The following is a 24,434-nucleotide window of genomic DNA, read 5'->3' as shown; positions in this document are numbered from 1 at the left end:
TACTGAAACCTGATTGGTTCCAGAGAGATTTCTTACTATTGTGATATCTGAACCCACGATCCTCACAAATTCAGATAAAATAATACTCTGAATATTGGATGTGTCTTTAACAAAATTTCTGCCATTTTCTGAATGTTTACCTAACTAGGAATCAAAGAAGGAATTGATAATTCTAACATCCCTCATGTTATGGGCATTCTGGATTCTCTGTTCCATTGATATGGTATCACAAGAAGCAAAGATCAGAGTTAGGAAAAGAAATATAGAATGCTTTCTATAAAATTAACTGTCAGCTTCTGTTCGTAATCCTTTTCATTTGATAGGTCTCTGGCCAAGTGATTTCTTTTGGAAAATTTCTATATTTGATTAACTGACCCAAATTAAAGTCTGCAGACAGTGCTTCCTCTGTCACATAGGACAGACTGAGTGGTTCTTTATTCTGTCCATAGAATTCTAGTAACTTTCCCCATAGGTCTTCCTTCCTTCCTATTCAACTTCTACAGTCATAAATTACCACTGGAAGAAGTATTGCTTTAATTATTTTTGCTGGAACTGAGATGCTCTTATCCATCATGATTTTGTATAATTTTGTCACTGCCTTTCTAGAATTAGCTTCCTCTTTATATCAGCTCCTTGATCCTTAGAAAACAAAACTCTGTATCTGCTTTGTACTCTGCTTTTTAGTCAACTGTCAGTTCACTAAACATGGGAGTGGGCATTACCTTTGTGTACTTTCTTAATATTTCACATTAACCCAGGGTTTCCATTTACCAGTTCTGTTTATGGCCAGTTGGTATTTCTATTTTTGTTCCTTATTTATTTATTTATTTGTTTGTTTATTTAGGTTCTCATCTTTGCAATGAATAAGAAACTGCTGTAAGAACTGAATTTGGAGAAAAGAGTAGAACAGAATAAGGTAGGGAGTAAGATGAAGGTACATATTGTTCCCATACCTGCTTAACTAGAATTTACTGTAGAAATTTATAGGTGGCAGGACTGAAACCAAAATCTGAGGTCTTTGATTAACAATAACAAATTGAGATACAAAAACACTCCTTTTAACCAAAAGTCAGAAAAAGACTTAAGAGTTCATTATAAAAGTAAAAACAGGAAGTGAAAAATTTGGTTTAATATTAAATATTAAGAAGACAAAAGTAATGTTAATGGGCGTGTTTAGTAAACCTGGAGAACATTGGTTCTGTTGAATGGTTGGCTGATAACCTCCATTTTGCTGAGAACAACTACAACAACAAAGAAAAGTACAGAGGCGCACACACACACAACAAAAACAGCCCCAAAATTTTATAAATAGAGGTACCAATTAGTTAAGTCATAGTGCTGGTATGCTCTGAGATCTATAAGAGGTCCAAAGGCTCTGATGGCCTTTTCTACGCTCCATGTTCTAAAAATCACCCCTTTCCAATCTCTTCTTCCCTTTGTTTCCAGTGTTAATGAATTACAAGTTGTCACAAGCTGTTGACAGGCAGAAGCTCAACAGTGACACAGCATGGCTCAACACAACAGAGCTCCTTACTGAGCTGCTTGTGCTGTGTGGTTGGCTTCCGACAAAACACCCATTTGACAAATAGGTGCAGGTGGTTTAGGAGGATAAAGGGTGGTGGTGCTGGCGGCCTGCCATTATACTCTTCTATCAGGTCATGACGCTGAAATTTCCAGATCTGGTCAGTGTGCTCCTGCACTTGCTGGAATGTGTAACTGGGGGAGAAGAAGAGCACATGTATTAGTTTGCTCTGCCATGCAGTGAGTTTAATCTTCTAAATACCCCATTAATACCACAGAGTACAATGGTGCTTTCCCATGTTTCCCACTAACTAGGGGTCAGTACAGAAACAACATCTCTATTTACAATAGTGGAAGAATGGATATTATAGAACTATTTATTACTACTTATTAATGCTACCTCTCTTTAGCTGCCTTTGAGCCAATTATTTTTGGTTCACTCTCTGTTCTATACCAGTTTATAGTTGTTACAACAAATGTGGGAGATTCAGCAGCAGACATGTTCATTTTCTTTTCTTGTGAGCCTCAGGGCCCTTTATGATGATCAGGCAATGCAGAATGCAGAGTGTGAAACTTACTTGAACATAGCAATGAGGAGATTGAGAAGGAGAATGTTGGTGAAGAGTAGGAACAGGCAAAGCAAAATTACTGTCAGCCACTCCGGAAAGATGGGCTTCTGGCTGGCTTCACTGCTTTCAGGACATTTGGGCTTGTATGGATCAGTCCCATTTGGGCTGCACTGATCAAGGTTGAAATTCACTCCTGTTAGGAAACACAGTGAATCCAACAAGTGCTGGGTGTTACTGCAATAAGAGGAAGCTCATCTAGTTCTCTGATCCATCGTAAGTAGCCTGTATTGCCATATGAACAGCAGATTTCTATCACTATAAAGGCTTTAGAAACTTTTTTTTTTAATGGAAAGGCCTGGAATAAATGACTCAACCCTATATGATTTGATTTTTAAAAGACAGTGCTACATATGAGATGATTCAGACCTGCACATACATTTCTTGGTCTATGAAAAGCTATTTAGATGTGCTGCCATTGAAATGCTGCCAGGGACAGGTCACAACTCATCTGAGGACCTTGTGGTTACTTGGTCTTATATTTATAGCCACAGTCTAAAACACAAACCCTGGAGCACAGCAATGTAATTGTTTTGGGAGCAAGAAGAGAATCTGGAGGCATATACTTCATACATGTCATTTAAGCAGACCAGAATTGGATTAAAAGAGAGGGCTTCATCTGGTTAAAATTCTCTCATATAAAGACAAGCAAAATGACATAGTTGCTATTTATGCTGCAGATTTATCTGGCATAGCATAATCTATCACATCTACCTACCCTGTTAGCCATTCATTCATAGTCAGGTTTTGCTGATTCTTGCACACTATGAACTTTGTACAAACACTCCTCAGATAAGGTCAGTTGTGGGATAAGATGTTTAGTGATGAATAGATATTTAATGACAATCAAACAAACTGGCCCTTGCTAGTCCAGAGTATGAAGTAATTCTGTATTCCATACCATCAATATAGGAGGGGATCTGTCCAAATAATGTCAAGTACGAATGGTAAAAAACACCTCGGAAGATCCAGTCTACCCGTTTCTCATTGTGGATTAGGATAGCTTGCTTGGCTACTCCAAAGGATACAATCCAAACAGCCAAGAAGAAGAGGAAAAAAAAGACATCCTTCATCTGTAAACCAACCAACCAAAGCAAAAAAAACGGTCACTCAAATTTTCTTTGGCCGTGGTGTCCTCATCAAAAAGTGAATTATGAAGAATTACTATTAAGTTATCATGGTGCTTATCAATAGAAACAACAACTTACCATTCTCTTCACTATTATGATCTTGGGGCCAAGAGTTTTACTGACTGTGAAAATGTGCAACAGACGCAGGCAGAAAATGATGAAAGCTAGGGATAGTATAATTCTTCCAGGGTATAAAGTGGCTGGAATCCATCTTAGCACAGAGGATAAAAACAAAAACACATCTATTAATTGTATTACCAATGTAACATTGGGGCAATATTCCCAAAGATTCCTGGTCTTAATTATAAGGAGGTCTTCATTACCAAAGGATTCAGAAATCCAAACTAGTATTTTTCTTGAGGCAAAAAATCATTCAAACAGACAAAGACGATTACGCATACATTCCCTCTACAGCAATATCTCACAGCATGCTTAGCATATTAACCAAATTATGAAAAAGGATGAAAGAAGTTGTGGGGACTTAACAGGATAGTAATCTCTGTATAGGAAAAGGCTAGCCAAAAAGGCTGTATACTCAGGACAATTCTCTGTCCAACTGATCAAAGAGCTAACAACGGGGAATTGCATACAGATGAAACTTCCTCATATGTAGAGCTAAAAGGAAGTGATTTTAATTCTGAGGTAAATGTTGAGAGAATACGATATAAGCCTAAGTCTGATCTTAGGGTACTTAGAGCAAAAGCAACTGGGTGAAAATGATTTATATTTTGATTACTTTTTCTTCTGTAGATGATATCAGGTATAAAATAGTAATTTAATTTAAAAATAGTAATCAGCATACTGAAACAATTCTCCCCCCCTCCCCCAAATTTTTCTCAGCAAAATAGGGTGGTACCCATGCACAGTGACTTACCTACAGATTAACCCAACTATAAAAATCAGAATGGCACACACATCCAGTTTATTCCAGAAATCACTGAAATATAAAGAAGCCATTTTCACCAAGCCAAACCCATTAGGTTCACAAAAAAGCTGTCAAAAAAAGGAGAAATGGGTTGGTTCAGGCATTGTGATCCTACATAATAATCCATAGCTTATTGAAAAGAAAGTAAGTTTGGATGTTCTTTCTTCCTCAGTCTCATGCATTCTTCTAAAAAACAGATTTCTGGAGTTGTTAAATCACAGTTCTTGTTACACTGAAACTAGTAGCCCATGGATTAATCTGATTTTGAATTAGGATACTGAATGCAATGCCCTTAAATGGTTAGGGAGGTTTGTTCCCTAACCATTTAAGGGCATTAAACAGAGAAAACATTCCTAGCATACAGAACACACAGATAACTTCTCAAATTTATATATATTTATATATATACACACACACACACACACACACACACACACATATACATATAGCCTACCTTCCCTTAAGGTCCTAGAATAGAAAGAGATACAGATACTATATTATGTCATGCCCCCATGTATGGGGTTTTACATGAGTTCTCTATGTTTACACAATGTATATCCTCTGAGGTATTTTTCAATTATATTGACCACCAGGAGGCACCACATTATTGGTTTCATCCTTATTGGGAATTGTCAGACATGGGTAGCTAAATGTTATTCTATGGGATTCATACTCTCTACTGGGTACCTGCATCCGACAATTCCCAATAGGGATGAAAATGGTAATGCGGTGCCTCCTGTTGGTCAATATAACTGAACGATCAGGTGACAGTCTGAAGCTAAAGAGCAATGTTGTGGAGATTTGTGCAACAATACCTGCCGGGTCTCTTCACACACCAAGGAGAAGAGCCAGAAATAGATGACATATTCTGCCCAGGATGGAGTTGACTGGAAATCTGTCATCAACACAAAAGCGAATAGCCAGAGAAAACTGAAGTAGGAAAGGATGTTGAGATGGAAGATTACTACAGGGGCAGTGAAGAAAGCTCTGAAGCGGTTCAAACCAGTAATTGGCTGGGTCCTGTTTTTTCTGTGGAAAGGAAAGAAGGATGGCAGGTTGACATGGCTGTAATTGCAGCAAGAAGTTAATTTTGCATACCTCTTCCACATATCACTATGTCTACTATATGGTTATGACTGAAATACCACATGGATAGTCTTAACTCTTGGTCAATGATCTTAGTTTTCTCTTCATCAAACAAAGCTTGTCAAGACTCACCTTGGATAATTGCTGACAATGCTTATATTTAGCTTTAAAAATTGTGCCAACTTTTTTTTTTATTCCCTCTTGGAATAGCACGAGTACCCCATATTTTAAGCATAATTAAAAGGCATTTGTTAACATGGAAGCTACACCTAGACATAGCAAAAATATATATAGATACATGCTTTTATTGGCTATTGAACTGAATTTGATTCTGTGTTTCATCAGCTTCAAGTTGGACATAAATCTATTGCTTGATTGTGTTACTAGAAAGTGGGAAATACTAGACTATTTGTTGTACTTATTGTATAGATTTCAATAATCTAGAGAATGAAGAAGCTGACTCTCTTATGAAAGCCGCATATTGCTGAAAAACATAACTGAAGGTGCTTCACGCATGATACTAATATGGCTGTAGAGGGAAAAATAACAAATCTAATAATTAAGGTGATGGACATATTTATTTTGCTATCTACATATATGCTGGGAATTCAAAATAATCAGGACTTCTTTAAAAACTATCACACACAATTTTTCTTGCAAGTATTATAGGGGTGATAAATAAAATGCCACATAACATATAAGTTAATCAGCCTTTTGGAGAGGAGTAGGGTAGTTTATAGGTTGGGCACATCTGAATGTTGCCCTAGTGGCATTTTATTTTCCACAATGGGGAGGTGAAATGAAGTTACACAGCCCTATAAATCTCCCTGTACTGCCATAAGACAGTTCAGCCAAGTTCTGTAAGTACCTGAAAGTTATGAGGCCTGTATAGAGAAGAGGGAAGAACAGCATGCACAGGATGACCTGACATATCCCATTATCGACACTCAGCTTCCCCCACCAAACTCTGGTTAAGAAGGCCTGAAAAGAGAAGTGGCATTGTAAGAGTTAGATGTCCTGGATATGAGACATACATGGGAACCAGTTTGCAGAAAAGACTGAGACTGAACTCACCAAGGGACTTAGGCCAAAAAAAGTGAGGCTAAGTAATGAACAGATGGACAATAAGGGATTATGCAATACACTTTGGCCATGGTCTATCAAGACAGAAGGGGTCACCATGGGTGTATCCCAGCACGATACAAAATTCTGAGCTGAGTTAGAAACAATGAATCCCAGTAAGCCGCTACTGGGAAAATATAATCCAGGTATGATGGGCTGCTATGCGACAGCTGGATTCCATGTTTCTGACTAGAAACATGTGCTTCCAAAATAGCATTGTTTTCTTTTGTAAAAGTTGTTTTTCAGTTGTTTCCAAAATTCTAGAGCTTTTTCCTTGAAAATTTCTTTCTGTGTGTCTTTTTAAAAGTGCTTCTTCCTAGAAATGTGGTTGGTTTTGTTAAAAACTTAATCTAGGTCTTTTTAGTGTGAAATTAGTCATGCTGTCTTCTGGTTTAGAAATACTGCTTATGAAATGGTGGTGACTTTGTATAATATTCCCCTATCCCCTATCCCCACTTCAACTTCAATTGCCTGCTCAAAAACTGTATTGTTCTTTGTTCTCAAATGCCATTTCACTGGTACAGAGTTTACATAGTGCAAACCATGGAATGTCTTATGCCAGGAAGACATGGGCACTTTTATAAATTGTGGAAAGAAAACATCTCCTGGTGAGAATTCTATTTAAGATGTTAATTCTTCTGTATCCTTGGGGGTTTAGCCGCAGTAGGTTGTGTGTGTCTGTGTGTGTGTAAATATGCACTGTTTTCTAGGAAAGGTAGCAGCAGTAACAGAGGAAGGTGAATTGGAAATTGAAAAGGAAATAGTGGATGAGGTTTGTTCAGCAGTGCAATAATTCCTTAGCAAAAGATTTATTTGCAGAGGTTACATATTGTGCAATTGGCAGTAAATAAGGTTGACATCAAGCTGGCAAGGGCTACTTAGACCCACCTTTAAAAAAAAACATATTCAGTAGGAATCTGAGTTTTTATTCATTTTATCCTTTTAAAATCCATTATCCTACATTCTGGAATAATAGAGAAAAAGTTTTGACCTTCTGCATAATGTATCTTCAAAGACCACAATAATTTCCTCCCACAGTCTTCTCAAATATAAATATTCCCACTTTTTAAAATCTTTCTTCATGTTATGTAGTTTCTAGTCCTCTGATTATCCTTACTGTCTTTCTTAAAAGCTCTCAATTCTTCTCAATATTTGGTACCCAGTACTTGATACAACAGCTGAGATAGGATCTGATCCACACCAAAGAAAATGGATTGTTTTATTGTAAACTGCCCAGAGTCGCTCTTTGAGTGAAATGGGTGGTGACTAAATTTGAAATATAGATAGATAGATAGATAGATAGATAGATAGATAGTTTCCCTTAATTTGGAATCAAAACAACAGTATTGTATTCTTTGTTGTCTGAAGGGATCATAAGTAAGTGAATCACACCTGAACACCCCCATGAGAAACAAACTTCATATTTTTGCCTTCCAGGGCTAACTGCAGGCATGTGGTCTTTCCCCAAGCATCAGAGATACGGATCAGGAGCTTCTGGGCTCTTTCTTCATCCTTCCGATAACATTCTATGAAGACACCTAGAAAAGCAAGCAACATTAGAAATATTAACTCCTATCACATTCCTGTCCCAATTTCCCTCTATGGAATGGAGAGGCATTTTTGCTTCAAAAGCCCGTGAAGTAACTTATACTGAAAGGCAGCAAAGTTCCCTGGGCCCACATAACTGATTTTATAGATAAGGCTAAGAGAGGTAGGAAGATGTCTTTTTTTTTAAAACTTGTTGGCATCTCATCTTGAAAGATAACTTCATGATTTTTGTTCTAGAAATTAAAGAACATCCATAATTCATATTTTAATAACATTTTTTTCTTCAGCCCAAGCATCATATTAAAACAAGTCCTACATTAATAATAATAATAAAAAAACAATGGACTTCAAGGTAGGCCTTATTAGCCTGTCAGATAATCCAAACTATATTAACACAACTTCAGTTCTTTTCAGAAAAATAATAATAAGAAGTGCAATACAGGACTGACAAATTGTTTTTGAATGTTCTGCAGCCTTTCTGCAGACTACTTAAATGCAGTTCATGAACCATTAGTGGCCTGTGGACCAGAGCCTGAGAACTTACAGCTTCTTTTCCTTGGAGGCTGAAAAAAAGTGACCCCTAACTGCAAAACTGTTATCTACTCATGTATTAGTGGAATGAACTGACCCAAAAGGATTCACTTGGAGTAATCAGAATCCTAGTTTCCTTGTCCTCTTCATCAGAGATTTTAATCTGATTTCGGTCCTCTGTTTCTGCTGATATCTTCACTTGACTCCCTCCCCCCACCCCAACTTCCCTACAAGCTTCAGGAACAGAATTCTAGCCTGGAGGTAGAAAAGCCACACCCCAAGGCCATATGAATCTCTCTCTCTCTCTCTCTCTCTCTCTCACACACACACACACACACAGATAAATTAACAGGGAAAAAAAATAAAAGTGATTCAACAGCGACAATACAATTAAAAGGAATAATGATAATAATAAATTGAAAAAGAAGGAAAAGAAGATCCATATAACAACTCCCACTGAGAAAGATTAATATATAGCAAGCTTGGTCCTTTACCATATTATTATATTTAGACCATACAGAAATATAGTAGTCTAGCCCCATGTCAACCACACAATCTTCATGACCATTATGATGTTAAAAAGAACTTTGCCTCCTGCATATTCAGAATAGAAATGCGACAGATTAGTTCAGGAAAAAATTCATTGTTCTAGCCATCTTTGACCCAACTGCCTGGTTTCTGTGCTGAGGAAAAGCATCAATTCTATGAAATTTGACTGATAGGTAGTGGTGAGTGGGAGAATTGATATTGTCAAAGTCTACTGAAAATATTGCCTTTTCCCTACCTATTCACCCAGACCAAAACCACTACTGACATCAATTCTATTGAACCCCATCCTGTGAAGATACCAGCTATCATCAAATCAGCTGCCTAAAGAAGTAACTAAGTAGAAACAGTCTTGTCTATGTGACTTGGATACTATATAATCTATTCTTGAACTAACATGAGGCAAAATTCCTTCCTTCAAAAACAGGTTTTGAACATTGGTTATAAACAGTACTTAGCAAGAATTAATAACGGTGAGCACAGTGTTTATAAATAAGTTACTTTATATTACTTTCAATTATTAAAATTATATAACAACATTTTAAAGAAATTAAACTTCATCCAAAATGTGAAGAATACCTGTAATTGTATTTCTTATGAAAACTATCATGTTCTTTAACTGTATCCCACCCAAAACTTGCCACTTTTATTAGTATGGTCTCATTATCCAAGGCGCTCAACACTCTTTTTTATAAGAGCCAAACCAATCAGCTTTTGTTCTTGAAAGGGGATCAAAAGTTTGTAAATGTGCTTCAGGAAAAGATAATAGGAGAATTTTTTTGTATTACCAACAACAAAGGCACAAATGTAGCAACCAAGGCACAAATGGAAGGTATATGAGATTTTAAAAATTGCCCATTATATCCAATAGTATTTGATGCATTCTTAATTTAGTCAAAGCAATTCAAGAATTGGAACTAAATTTATTTTTCAAAGAGTGCACACACTTTAGTTTACTTCTGAAAGTTGCATATGAACAACAATGTTATCACTGGCATTTGCACTCAATTCTGTTAGCACAGATACCTCATAAACTCTTGATTTAAATCTGATTTGCATTCAAACTATCTAGAAGCTAGAAATATTCCACAGAAAATCCATAAACATGTATACATTTACTATAATAAATTTAGAAAATCAAGGAAAAAAACTCCATTTCTATTTGCTACTTTAAACAAAGATTCAGCAGTCAAGAAGAGGGAAATGCCATGATGTTAGTCCAGTACTGACATACTCTAATTATGACATTTGTCCTAACTAGAATTGAAGCAGCTTGTGTTCACATTAATGGAACTGTAGCACTTGCTACAGTTTCTTTGCTTGATTCTGAAAGAGTTGTGTGTGAATAGCTGTCCCAGGTAAGACTGCAAGGAATTGAATAAAGCATGGTTGTATGTTATGATGATAATGATTCATCTACAAAACCAGCCTAGACTCACCTATAGCTCGGTCCTCATACTCCTCTGCCAGGGTTAGCATTTCCTCAGTACTGTCAGTGTCATTTTCCTCCTTAGATAATTCCTTCAGCATCTTGCTGCAGGCCAACGCTGCTACAATGCAGTCCCGGCTCTGAAGCAAAAGGATGGGTTAGCATGAAGACAATATTTCTGGCCCCAAGCAGATTGTGTAATCTTTGAGAGTCTGTTTGGGAAGGGAGAATGCACATTCCCAGACTGCAGGGATTCTTGCCATTTTCCTTCTCAATTCTGTATTTATTTATATTTTGAATTTCATCATCGCCCATCTCCCTCAAAGAGCGAGATGCATATTCTGACTATGGCTCTTTCCCCCCAAAATGGTAAATCTGTGTCTAAACTATACCTTTTGCAATTGCAAGTTAAATCTTCTATCTACTGATGAATCTCTGTCAACCATAGATATTGAAAAAGAACTTTCAATAAAAACATTTACAATGCTACATTTACCAGACCTAATCTGCATTTCCAACACTACAAAGCCAAATGAGTTTGATTCAGCCATGTGTAGAGATGGTTTGAAAACAGAAGACTTTACTTGGGCCCAGATGATATCAGCCAACTCCTTGCGGTTTTGAACAATTGCCCATATGAGTAAATCCCTCACGGGATCCATGCTGAATGGTGCCTGGGCAGCAGAACGCTTATAGAAGGGTCGAAGATGTACTCCTTGCACCTATAGGAAAGGAAATACCATCTTTAAGGAAATGACATCTCCTTGCACCTATGGGAAGAAATTAGCATCATCAGAAAGATGATCAATGTCAGACAACAGATCAGAAGATCTAAATGAAAAAGGCAGCGGTGATAATACAAGAGCAGGACTTTGAGGCAGCAGCCCAGGACTCTCCTGGCAAAAAGAGATGAGTCCCAGAACAGCATGGCTGGCTTAGCACAATAGGAAGAAAGTGAAAGAAGACATGTCCTCATCTCAAAAGCCCTTCCCCCTACCCTCTCCTGTAAAAGACCATTAACTACACTCTAAAATTCCCTAATCACACCATTGAAAGGCATTATTTCCTATGATATTTACCACCCTTCCTGGTGCCTTCCAGATCTGTTGGATTTCAATTTCCATAGCTCCCAAATAGAATAACCATGATATCCCAAACACCCTATTGGGGAAGACTGGTGTACATACTTGCATCTTTTGTCCTTCAGATATTTCTCAGTAGATAGATTTTTGACCTGTAAGCTCTGTTCCCCATTAATGAGGACAGGATGAATATATACAGAAACAATAACAATGCCTCTTTTAAACAACTTATGGTACTGGAAAGAGAAAGAGTAAATTATTTTTCTCCAATAATAGTCCTCAAACAGATCTCTCACATTAAAAAAAAAACCACTATCTGCCTTGTGCTACAAAAGGCAAGGAAAAATCTGAATTTGATTTTCTCCCTCACCTTGCCTAAATCTTCCAAGGCTATTGCTTGGAGATCAGGAATTTATAATACAGGACTCTTAGCATAACACTTTTTCTGCTTTCAGCCTTGGAATAAATCAGAAAAATGCCACAGAAGAATAGGTGGGGTGCAGAAAATGGAGCTGGGGATCTAAATACCAGTAGGTTGAAGAAAGATAGTGAATATAGCGAGTGAGACCTGCAAGAACAAAATGCTGCAGAATGGAATGATTCTATTCAGCAGTCAAACCACTCAATTCCATTCTCCTTTCCTCCTATTTAATTTTCTCTCTCACGAGTTTCCATTCTGTGGTAATTTAGTACACATACAGACACGTCTCACTTTTGGTTAGGGATTTCCCATTATTTTTACACTTCTGGCAGTACCCCCAAGTCCTCTGTTTCCTACCACTTCTGCACAGATGGTGCCATTTTGACTATAAGCAATGGCAGACATAATCTAAATATCAGAAATAGTGGGAAGGATAGTTGGAAAATCCTAGATGCCAGTGTAAGATTTTCAATATTTTCTACCTTGTCTTCTATTGCTAATGCAAACTGAGGCCAGGAAGCAGGGTAGTGTAATCAACCAAACCAGTTTATCAAGGATCAATGTTGAGTGGCAATTTGCTTCAGAGACCATTGTTGGAAGTAGAGAGACAGAAGAGCGAACTGCCCTACAACTCCATACTGAAATCCAGGGGCTGATGGAAGGTTTAAGAGGTTACTGGCATAAAAAGGTACAGTACCTTGTTCTGGGGCACAGCAATGGGGAGATGGTGTTTCTCAGTGTTCTTCAGCTTTGGATACAACTGTTGTGTGAAATCTCCCAGCAGCTCCCTCAGCACCTGGGATACATGATACAGCTGGATCCTTGGCATTTTGGAGAAGGCAGAACCCTCCTTCTCTTCCAGCAACACCTTCTGCAGCTTCCCGTGGAAGACACTGGAGGTTGCCATGTTTTCATAGAGGTAGATTAAAGTATTCCAGGTAACAAATTCCTTCAACTGTACACCTTGCTCCAAAAACAGCTTCACAAACTTGGGCTTGTTTGCTATGAAGGCAGCTGCCATCATTGGATGTAGATCAAAAGGCTGTTAGCCAGGAAAATAACCAGAATGAGACACTATTGGCACAAATAAAATTGTCCCTGGTTGTCCTCCCCATGATAGGAAGAAAGGGACAGGGGATAAAAAATGAAGCTCAAAGGTAGGGAGGTTGCATGCATGAGTCAGATCAGTGTCTGGTAATGGCAGCTATAATTCATTCCCTGTAGCAGAGGAAGCAGAAAGAAAAATGATAAGAGGGAGGAACTGGCCACCATATATTCAGGCATTCTCATTACCATTTAGTCCACTTTTATCCCTCATCAACATGCATGCAAGTCCAAGCTGTACTGATGATGCACAACATGCATGATGTGATGGATACATGAAATCCATCATGTAAGCCAATCTTAAAAGTCTTTCCTTTGGTGTACAAACATAAAGGACAAGACAACAAGAATGGACAATGTCTATAGTACCAGCAACTGCTTCCTATTCCAAGAAATAACTAATTATAGACAATGACACAGCCTACATTACATAAGTACTAAGTGTGCATTACATAAGTACTAAGATATGAAAATAAATGTTCAGTAAATAATACACTGATTCAGTAAATCAGTGATATAGGGGGCTTGTGTTTGTATATAATGCTAAACTAAAATTGACTTTCCTGTGGTCTGTTTAAAAAACTATAATCAGTCTTGCCAATGAGCAAACCGATATAGGTTGTTTCATCAGTTTCTGGTTTGTTTCCTCCCTTTCTTCTGAAAGTATCTAGAAGAGATGGAAACAAAGAATAAACCAGGATTGTGGATTCAGATGGAACAAACCATGATAAAGACAAATCAGGATTCATCAAACAGCAACAAGCCATGGTTTCAAATTAGGTTTTCTATTTTTAAAAAAATCACAGTATGCTTCTTGTGATGGATTTCCCTATCACTAAACTAACTATATTAGTATTATATGTAAATTCGGCCATCATGATGATATAGCACACAGTTCATGTTCTGGAAGGCAAAGAGGCATGGAGTGATTGGAATGCAAGGAAACTCTCAACTGACAGTACAAGATTTTCAAGATTTTCTACCTCCATGTCTTCCCAAGAGACAAGCTTGCTGTCAAACCAAGCTTGGCACTTGAATCTCAGCTTGTAATTACACAGGTAGTGACTATTAGCATGTCACCAAAAGTCTCCCCACCTTCCACTCATGATCATCAGTGAAAATCTCACTCCGGGCAATATCCAGTCTGTTCCATGCCACTGCAAGCTTTAGCTGGTAGTCCCAGTTCTCATGGCCAAAGTGATCATGGCACCGGGAGGCTACAACGAAGAAGAAACAAGAAAAGGTTTGAACCTGGGCTGTGATCTTGTTTACTAGGTTATTCATATAAATCCAGAATCCAGCAGGAAACATTAGGAAAATAGAAATATTTGCCTTGTAATGTAGAGGTGGCCCAGGATCAGGACTCTGCTTCCACTCAATGGTTCTGGGAACTTAGCTCATATGTACAATACCCAGTATTGCTAACCAGAGGTTTGTTTCAGACAGAGTGAGACTTTCTGCCTTAAATGTATATCTAATGGCTGTGGTTAAGAAGGCATGTGGTCATGCTAATGTATTTTTATTACACAGTTCGTATAATCAAATAAATGAGTATTTCACTATTTTGTTCTGAAAAAGTTGCTAATCAAATCTCTATTAGCCATGAGAGTAATGAGTAGGGTTAGGCAACCTGGCATACTCTAGAACAGTGTTTCTCAACCTTGGCAACTTTAAGATGTGTGGACTTCAACTCCCAGAATTCCCCAGCCAGCCAACAGGTTGCTATGTGTAACAGGTGGCTGGGGAATTCTGGGAGTTGAAGTCCACACATCTTAAAGTTGCCAAGGTTGAGAAACACTGTTCTAGAGTATGCCAGGTTGCCTAACCCTACTCATTACTCTCATGGCTAATAGAGATTTGATTAGCAACCTTTTCAGAACAAAATAGTGAAATACTATTTATGTGATTATACGAACTGTGTAATAAAAATACATCAGCATGATCACATGTTTTCTTAACCACAGCCATGGCTCTAGAAACTAAGCTCCCAGTCAACACAGTCAATAATCAGGATTTATGAAATTTACAAGTAACGCATTTGGAGAATGCCAGACTGCCCATCACAGTTAACTATCTAACTAACAAATCAAATGAAGCATTAAGGCATTTCTACCAAATCACCTTTTAGTTATCTAGGTTTTATTTAGCATCTGTTTGCAACACCACCACTTCAGGGCATGATATTGGGCAACAGTTTTACCACCACTTATGGTGATAGGCAGGATTTTGGCTCACTCACACAAAAAGCTACAAAGTTCTGTTTTGTCCTGCTTTCATAGAATTGGAAAGGAGCATTTAGGCCATCGAGTCCAACTCCCTGCTCAAGATGAGCCCAACTTAAATATTTTTATACAGTGACTGCTCTTCTCACCTTTGAGCATTGCTTGCAAAATGGCCACATCAATATCTTGCTGTCCATCCTTGCCTTCCCTGAAGATGGTCAGGAGCTGCTTGTTTCGTACGATATCCTGGATCTGCAAAGAAAAACAAAGATAATGTAGAATTCTAATAAACTGATCTGTCACAATGTTATTGACCTAAGAATTAATTTTCAACTCTTTCAGTTTCTTGAATCAAACCAGAATAATCACCCCTCGTTTTTTAAAAACCTGAAGCTGATTCTCTGCTTTCCATAACACATAATGAAAAGTCCAGCCCCTTCAGAATGAGGAAAATATTAATATTTTCATACACTGTTTTTTCATGTGTTTAAACACTTCACATACATAAATTGCTTACATATACTAGGTTCCTATAAATTGTAATTGCTCTTTATAGGAAGCCAGTATATCCTGAGCCCCTAAGGCTGACAGAAGAGCAGCTTGCCTAAAGCTACCAATAAGTTTGTAGTTGAGGTAAGAGTTCCACAAAGGACTTCCAGCTCATAGTTTATGGTCACCATCAATACGCCATATTGGTTGCATTTATCCAACTCAAGACATTTGCTGCCTGAATCAGAGCACAGGTCTGGCATCTGCCTCCCACTAAGGGAATCCCATATTCCTGCAGGAGTAATCTCCTGGAGTCTGTTCTGCCAGCAAAGAATGGATGGAGCCAAAGCAAGGGAGAGGCAGAGCTATCCATCTTCTCTCTTTTTTACTTTTTTACTTTTTCTAGCACCCTCTTTTCCACCTTTCTTCCTCCTAATACAACAGGCTGCAGTAGAAGGAGCAGACTGCTCTTATCTAAGACCTACATCAATTGCCTGCTTTTGAAATCCAGCTGAGAACTACATACAGATATAGGGTAGGAATGCACAAAACCTTGGGTAGAGCTCCCAGATTGATACAAAACTGTGTTTTTAATGTGACAGATGATGATGATGAGTTACATGATATAATAATTATATTAACTATATTAAATTAAAATTGTGTTCTGGGCCCATATATTCCTTTAACTTGGTACCATCCAATCTTCAGAGTACAAACCTTGACATGCCATCAAAAAGCAAAGGGCAGCATGCCCTATGTCATAATTACCCACCACTGCATTAGAGCAATCCTGTTAAAAGGCTCACAGAACAATTTAGGCTTCAATTTCTGCCTTCTTCTATCCTACTTCCATGGTGCCACCTCCCCCTGAAAATATTGTTTTATCAAGTCTGCTCACTAGGATCAGTGCAATTTCACTTCTTACCAGGCACAGGGTTCCAACCCAGTAAGGTTTTCCCAAGGAATTGTGGAAAGGTAGCAGCCATCTTGAAAGGGTCCATAAAGGGAGATGTGATAAATGTATTCCCTATTTATATACAGTATATCATGTAAATATCAGTAAGAGGTTCACAAGTTCCATGTTCTACCTAATCTATGATACAATTTCACCAGCACTTGCCACTAGAATCATGATTGGGATGATTAAACTTACCTTTTTGGTCCATTCCACAATCTTGCTATCTGTGAACAATTCATAGTTATCTTTGAAAAATATACTCAGTTTTTTCTGAATTAGGCAAATGCTTATTTTGTGGCTTGGGAGATTAGACACTTGAGCAATGACGTCAGCTACTCGACCAGAGCCTTCCACAATCACACAGGGTGTGCCATTGTTGATTGCATTATAGATTGTCTGCAGAAGAAAATAATAGGAATATGTCAGCATCTGAGGCCATGTAATCTCAAATTGCCAATAAATTAAGTGACAGTGCCAATGTCAATATCCTTCTGGATGTCCCAGTCTTTGCTTTTTTCATTATCTGCACCTCATTTGAACTGGGGAAAAAGAAACCTCTCCCAGCCTGGATCCCAGCCCATGTAGATTTCAGTGCAAGATGGCAACAGCTTTATAGAGCTGCAGTCACCAGCAAACCTGTACACTATGGATTTATCAGGAATAAGTTTGCAAGACTAAATTTATTAATTGTTTTGTTTGGGTAACATTTTGATTATGGATAACCATCAAATGTGGAATGCTTAGTAACATTTATCAATTTCAGCGAAGTATTTGGCAAAGTACCCCATGAATTATTAATAGCAAGTTAGTTAAATGTGGACAAAATGGAATTATAGTTAAATAGATACATAGCTGGGTCAAAAAACATATTCCAAGAGTTATAATTAATAATTTCTCATCTAACTGGAAGAAGGTAATGAATGCAGGGTTACAGTCTACTCCTGAACATTTTTCTTAATTACTTGGATAAAGATTTGCAGATGAGTCAAACTGGGTGGAGTAGCTAAAAGACAGAAATAATATTCAAAATGATTATGCTATGCTGAAGAAATGGTCTGAAAATAACAGAATGACGTTTAACAAAAACAAGTGCAAAGTTTTTCCACTTAGAAATCAAAAATCAAATGCACAAATATAGGTTAGATAATACTTGTGAAAGAGATCTGGCAGTAGCAGTGTGGCTGCAACAAAGGCAAATTTAAGTTTAAACTACTTCAACCGAAGTACAGTTTCCAAATCATGGGAAATAATAGTTCTACTTTTTTGCCTAGTTGGTCAGATCCCACCTCTAGTTCTGTATCCTCCTGGGCCCCACACTTTAAGCACAATTCTGAGGAACTGGAATAAGGAAGTACAATGAGGATGATCAGAAAACTAGTAAGTAATTCCTATGAGTAGAGACTGAATGAATAGGGCATGTTTAGCTTTGAAGAGAAGATAGAGATGAAATTTGACCACATTCTTCAAATCCGTGAAAGAATATTACACAAAAGACCCATTCTCTTTTGTTCCAGAATTCAGGAGATAAAGTAATTGTTTTAAAATATAGGAAAGCATATTCTAATTTAAAGTTATGTTGGGATTTTTTTTTCTCTAACAAAACAATTTGATAGTGAAACCAATGATAAACAGAGATGGTGGGCTCCCCTTTATGGGATATGTTCAAATGGAGGCAAGGCAAAGGCAACTGCCTGGAATATTTTAATTTGGATTTCTGTTCTGTTCAGTGCCTTGGACATGAAGGTCTAAATGCCCCCTTCCCGCTCTGCGATTCTATAATCACCAATAATAGCTGGCTAATCATTGTCCCTTGTCTGAATTGATTCCTCTTTTGGTCCTTTTGCTCACTGAGAATGCAACAGAAGCTTAACTTGCTTTCATTTCTCTTCAGCAACCACAACCATCTAAACCCTTATACTGTAACAAACTCCTATCAACTGCCTTCTCTTGGAATCTCTCCCCTGCGACACACTCTATACGCCTCTATTGCCTTCACAACCATTCAGTTACCCTCATGGCTGCAGAGTACTTACATCAAGAGTCCCAGGGCCACCCTCCAGCACTACACAAACAATTGGTATTTTAATGGAAACTCCTGTGGGGGGGAAAAAAGGCTCAGTTAATCCTCCATGTACTTAGGTGTCCTTCCTTCCTGGCATTCTTTTCCACTGGGTATTGGGATACACACAATTCCCAATATTGGGTCCAGATTGGCAGTTATGAAACTAATTGTCAAGAATACATACATATACACAATAGTTAACATTTATGATGAAGAATCGCCACAGCATAAAAATAACCCAGTCTCAGTTGTAAGTCTCTTGTCTGCCTCTGGTAGTCAGTCTATCAATTTTTTAGAAAAAAATAGCAAAGCTATTAAGTTGATGAACAATAAGAACAGTAACACAATAATTTATCTTATAAAATTGTTGAACTATCTATTTGTAATTAATGACCCTTGTCATTTTATCATTTAATTAAGTTTTCATAGCTACAAATAATTTGGGATCAGAATCAATGAGTCTTCTCCATATTGTGAAACTGGATGGAAGAAATTACATATTACAAGAGACACAGAATGAAGATACCATAATCTCCATCTCCAATAGCATCCTAATTATAACCTCTTACAGCTTTCCCAACCTGATATCCTCCAGGTGTGTTAAATTTTATTTGATAAAGTAATTGTTTATTAATCCTTGGATTCTAGGTTTTTTGGTACCTCAATTTCTCATTTGAAATCAGCAAGGTTTAAATGGAGAATTCATCAGTATGAACTGCTCCAGATGCATGATCAGCAGTAGAGGCCATGTTAAAGATGGCTTCTTTTTCCAAGACACACAAGAAAGGAACTTCTCCTCTGTTGCTCCCAATTTATCGAATGTACTTCTAGAGAGAGTTGCATTTACCCTCACTTTTTCTACTTTTCAGTAAGAGCTGAAGATCTTTGTCTTTAGATTGGCCTTTTCAATGTGAATGACTTTATAGTGATTTTAAATTTTTTAGGATATTCTGTATTTTAATTTTTATAGGTGTTTGCCATCTTGAGTACCTTAGAATCAGAAAGATTCCTGCTTGTCATAAATGAACCCATTCTTGCCTTGCCTTGCAAGCTATACAGACTGAAAAAGTACAGAAAATATTTTGGTGTTATGGGTAGTGATACATAACATTTTTACCAGGTACAAGGTGCCATTACCTCCTTTCACCTTGGTTTGCTCTGAAATGTATTTCTCAAGTTTGGTCCTCAAAGGGATCTCCACTCCATATTTCCCATGTGTTCCATCATCCACCAGAATAAAGTGTGAATGATTGCTGTCCAGGCAAGACAGTCTTCCTTGAGTCTCCTCATCCAAAATATATTCTGCTGGGAAGCTACCCTGAAAATAACCAGGTTGAAAAAACCACACAAATTTATGTATTTATTTGTCAGATTTATATCCCATCTTTAAGGAGTAAAAAGCAGTGTATATACCATTTGCGTCTCCTATTTTTCCCCACAACTGTCCTATGAGGTATGTATACTGAGAGTGAGGGGCCAGCCTAAACTTACCCAGAAAGCATCCATGGTCAAGGGTGAACTAGCATCCAAGTTTTCCTGGTGCCAACCCAACACCCTAAATTGCCACACCAACTGCGTCTCTTACCTGGGGCTCTACAGTTGCTTGAGCAAGAATTACTATACACAATTTTCATTCAAATAATTCTGAAAAAGCCCTTCAAAGAATTTTACTTATTTACGTAAGTTATATCTTGCACTTTACATAAACTCTGGGCAGCTCATATAGAATAAAATCTGAGAGTATTTTTTTTTTAAAAGTATAAAGGTTTCCCTTGACGTAAAGTCCAGTCGAATCCGACTCTAGGGGGCGGTGCTCATCTCCGTTTCTAAGCCTTGGAGCCGACGTTGTCATAGACACTTCCGGATCATGTGGCCAGCATGACGACTCGGAACGCCGTTACCTTCCCGCCGAAGCGGTACCTATTGATCTACTCACATTTGCATGTTTTCGAACTGCTAGGTGAGCAGGAGCTGGGATTAACAACGGGAGCTCACCCCGCCACGCGGTTTCGAACCGCCGACCTTCCGATCGACAGCTCCTAATCCAAAATCATCAATACAATCCCATAGTTAAAAACATAATGAATGCAAGGGTGTTAAAAGTTGACCCCAAACTATAATTATTCAGTTTCCAAATGTTTTTTGAAAAAGTAAGGACTTAATAACTTTCCTAAATGTTAGCAATGAAGGAAATATTGAAATCTCTGGAGGCTGATTGCTTCAAAAGAACAGGACCAATACTGAGAAGACCTATGTACTTCTGTGCTCTTGTTCCCATCACTTCCTAAGAGAGGGGATCTGCAGCATTCCTTCTTGGGATAAACAAACAGGACAGAGAGATTCCATTTGGAAGAGACAGTTCCTAGATAACTCAGATCCATGTCATATAGGACTTTATAGGTGATCACTAGCTGTTTAAATTATATTAGATATATACTGGTAACCAATGTAGCACCTGCAATATTGGTGTCATACTGCCGAAGTGGCTCTCACCTGCCAGCATGTTGGTTGTTGCATTTCGTACCAATTACAGATTCCAAGTAGTTTTCAAAGGCATCCCTAAGTAGAATACTTTGTAGTAATCCAGTCTTGAGGTAACAAGAGTTACTGTCACTAAACTTTCCTACATCAAAAAGGGCCAAAACTGGCATATCAGCCAAAGCTAACCAAAGGCACCCCTGGGTACCTACTGCTCCAGAGAGAGATGAGAGTGGAGAACCTAGAATTCATGGACCTGTTCCCTCAAGGGAAATTTAATTCTGTCTGAGTGATAGTTTTTCATGAATAGCAACTCCATTTTGCTAGAATTCAACCTTGTCTCATCAATCTAACCCTTAATTGCCTCTAGATTTTCAGTAAGAACATCCACACAAATCTGGAGAATGAGGCAGATACTATCAGATAGAAAGAGGTCACTAAGAGTCAACATTGATTTGACAGTAGCCCCCTTCACCCCAGGAAAAAAAAGAATGACCTTCTCAGGTAGTTTCATAGACGTTAAATAACATGTAAGAAAGTGTGGAGCCCTCTGGCATCCCATACTGGAGCAACCAAAGACTCAAATACCTTTTCCCCATCACTACTGACTGGATCTGCTCACTCAGAAAGGATTGGAACCATAGTGTCCTCACAGTGCAGATGGTCCAGGAGGAGGCCATGGTGAAAGGTATCAAACAGCTCTGAGAGATCAAATAGGACCAGGAGGGCCAACTTCTGATTTTTATGTCCTTATTGGAGGTCATCCACAAGACTGACCAATGCAGTTTCCATTTTTTGCCTGGGCTGAACCTTGACTGAAGGGAATCAAACTAATCAGCTTTATCCAGAATCCTTTACATCTGTTGTCCAACCATCTTGTCCAACAGGTTCCCTAAGATACATATGGAAATTGTCTAACACTGCTGGATCAAGAGATGCTCTCTTCAGGCAGAAGAACACCACCACTCCTTGAAAAGTGAATACTATTCCTTCTGTCAAAGAGACATTAAATACCCCTCCAAAAGTTCACCTCATCTCTAGCCACATGAAAGTTAGGTGGAGCACAGATCCAGCCCCCAGATTATCAAACTCATACTAAGTGAAATGCTAAGAATCACAATGCCATTTTTTTCAGTTTTTTCATAGCTACTACATTTTGCCTTCTGGAATGGAATGCATTTAATCAAGAGTAAGAACAAACATGCCATCCACCTCCTTAAGGATCTATTCTTACACTATATGTGGTAGGACTTAGTGAGTAGACTATCACTGTGCTAACTGTGCTATATCCAAATGGATAATTTTATTTGGGGGTACCAAAGATATAGAAAACCAAAGTCTAGCAATGTTTGCATCCCACCATTGTCTTTCTTCACATCCTTTATAGTTATAAAGAAGTACAAAGTCGTGCATGACCCATTGATTTTTGCTATATTCATTTTCTCTCAGCCCAATCTATCTGCAAACATCCTTTTCTCCTAGGTAAATCCATATAGGATTGTACTATGAATCATTTCTTCTAATAGCATGGTCTGAAAATCCTCTGGCTCACCATGGGGCAGATGAGGCTATTACGGTTGTGTACTGTCCCCCAAGCTGCAATGCCAATGGCAACAATCTCGCCTTTATAGGTGCTGCTTATGTTGAAATCCTGTAGTGCTTCCCCAACCTGCTTCATCACACCAGTGTGAGAACCACCTGTGATGATCCAAGCACCTGTAGAACAAAGATCATAAGTATATAAGATCAGACCAGATGCTTTATTTCTCTAGTTTTTTCTCTGGGCCATGAATAAATATTTTATTTAATTTTTAAATGGAATATGTACCTAGGTTGATTAGGTTGTGCCTATTTAGTTTAGGTTGACATTTTTTGATCCTCTGCTGTGGATTTTTTTAAAACAATTCTAAACTTAGCTTCCAGTTTCCACCTTAATTAATGATTGTATTTTGCTTGCTTTTAATTATGGTAGATTGCTTTGGGACCCATCTGGGCTGAAAGCTAAAATATTTTAGATAAAGAAATAAAACATCAACATATCCTTTCTTATTAGCTTTGGCCACTGACTGTTTTACCTGTTGTCTGTACCACTTTGACAAGTCCTTGCCGAAATATATTCTTCAGTCTCATCTTCATGCTGAAATTTTTAGCTCCTCCTGTCACCGATATTAAGAGGTTGGGTATATCAAGCCCCCAGTATTGTGTAATCAACTGGTAAAGTGTTTTTGGAGAAGTGCTAGAGGAGACTCGCACATACTACAAAAAGAAAATAAAACGTATCAGGAATATCTGGTATATCATTCCAGATAGTGATCACTATGCAATTATGCCTAGAATCATCCAAGCCCCAAGCTGAGCTCTGTGGGATTTCTTATTCAAAATGACTTGAGTCTTGTGAATCAATGAGATATTCTAAACAGGTACTGTATAAAGGATACTGATGCAATAGGAAACAACAGAGACAACTGAAAGAGGAGCTTCTGAAAACTTCCTGGAGAAGTCCATTCCATGCCTGACTGGTCTCCTCTTCAGAGGCAACTCTTTACTTTCTACTTTTCCCTTCTAGCAAGTCTAAATGAGGATAAGATATTACATTCTAATGGGGTCAAAGGGTGGTTGAGATGGTCCTGGTCTTCAGTTATTAATTCAGAGTCTCCCAAATCACAAGCCATCAAGAAATATGGAAGAGTTCTTTATTAATACATGTGATCAGTCCAAGGCAAAGATCAGACTGAGGAAAAACCCGTGCAATTGCTATTTCAAAATCCCCAGTACCGCCCCTCCGCACCAGCCTCTCCCTAATTGCTGAATTCTAACACCTCTCTTGACTCCCAACTGTAAATCATTCTGCTAACAGGCACTGATGGTGCCAGTTATGCTGACCTTGGAGCTATTCAGGTCATCTAAACATCCCAATCAACACACCAAACTGCATACCAAACGGCCACTACAAACATGCTAATACAACTGCTAAATACAATTACTGCAATACCCCATCAACTATACTGGAAGGATGCTAAATCCTGACAGTGGCTTATAGAACATGTGTCAGGCTCTGCCTGCTAACCAGTAAAGGCACAGACGCTAGCGTGGGCTTAGGTTCTGGCTTTATTGATAGAACAGAATGCATGCCATTTTGAAAAGCTGAGAGTGA

At 38.2% G+C, this 24,434-nt stretch overlaps 1 protein-coding gene across 1 annotated transcript in view; it reads right to left on the bottom strand.

Annotated features, from left to right (window-relative positions):
• The window catches only part of TRPM2 (transient receptor potential cation channel subfamily M member 2), a 51,501-nt gene that overhangs the window by 11,271 nt on the left and 15,796 nt on the right, over positions 1–24,434 (bottom strand). Inside the window, exons 5-22 of the mRNA XM_063306835.1 lie at positions 23,356–23,536; positions 22,833–22,996; positions 19,940–20,120; positions 18,774–18,835; positions 16,936–17,136; positions 15,443–15,545; positions 14,167–14,288; positions 12,665–13,009; positions 11,049–11,186; positions 10,475–10,604; positions 7,803–7,948; positions 6,157–6,269; positions 5,018–5,231; positions 4,152–4,270; positions 3,356–3,488; positions 3,049–3,220; positions 2,100–2,283; positions 1,535–1,716 (exon numbers count right to left, since the gene is read on the bottom strand). Coding sequence (XP_063162905.1) covers positions 1,535–1,716; positions 2,100–2,283; positions 3,049–3,220; positions 3,356–3,488; positions 4,152–4,270; positions 5,018–5,231; positions 6,157–6,269; positions 7,803–7,948; positions 10,475–10,604; positions 11,049–11,186; positions 12,665–13,009; positions 14,167–14,288; positions 15,443–15,545; positions 16,936–17,136; positions 18,774–18,835; positions 19,940–20,120; positions 22,833–22,996; positions 23,356–23,536 — 2,890 coding nt within the window. The remainder of the gene's footprint in view (positions 1–1,534; positions 1,717–2,099; positions 2,284–3,048; positions 3,221–3,355; positions 3,489–4,151; positions 4,271–5,017; positions 5,232–6,156; positions 6,270–7,802; positions 7,949–10,474; positions 10,605–11,048; positions 11,187–12,664; positions 13,010–14,166; positions 14,289–15,442; positions 15,546–16,935; positions 17,137–18,773; positions 18,836–19,939; positions 20,121–22,832; positions 22,997–23,355; positions 23,537–24,434) is intronic.

The sequence above is a fragment of the Candoia aspera genome, chromosome 6, assembly GCF_035149785.1.
Source record: "Candoia aspera isolate rCanAsp1 chromosome 6, rCanAsp1.hap2, whole genome shotgun sequence".
In the NCBI taxonomy this organism is placed as follows: domain Eukaryota; kingdom Metazoa; phylum Chordata; class Lepidosauria; order Squamata; family Boidae; genus Candoia; species Candoia aspera.
Note: the sequence above shows the minus strand (reverse complement) of the source record. Positions and strands in the feature narration are given on the sequence as shown.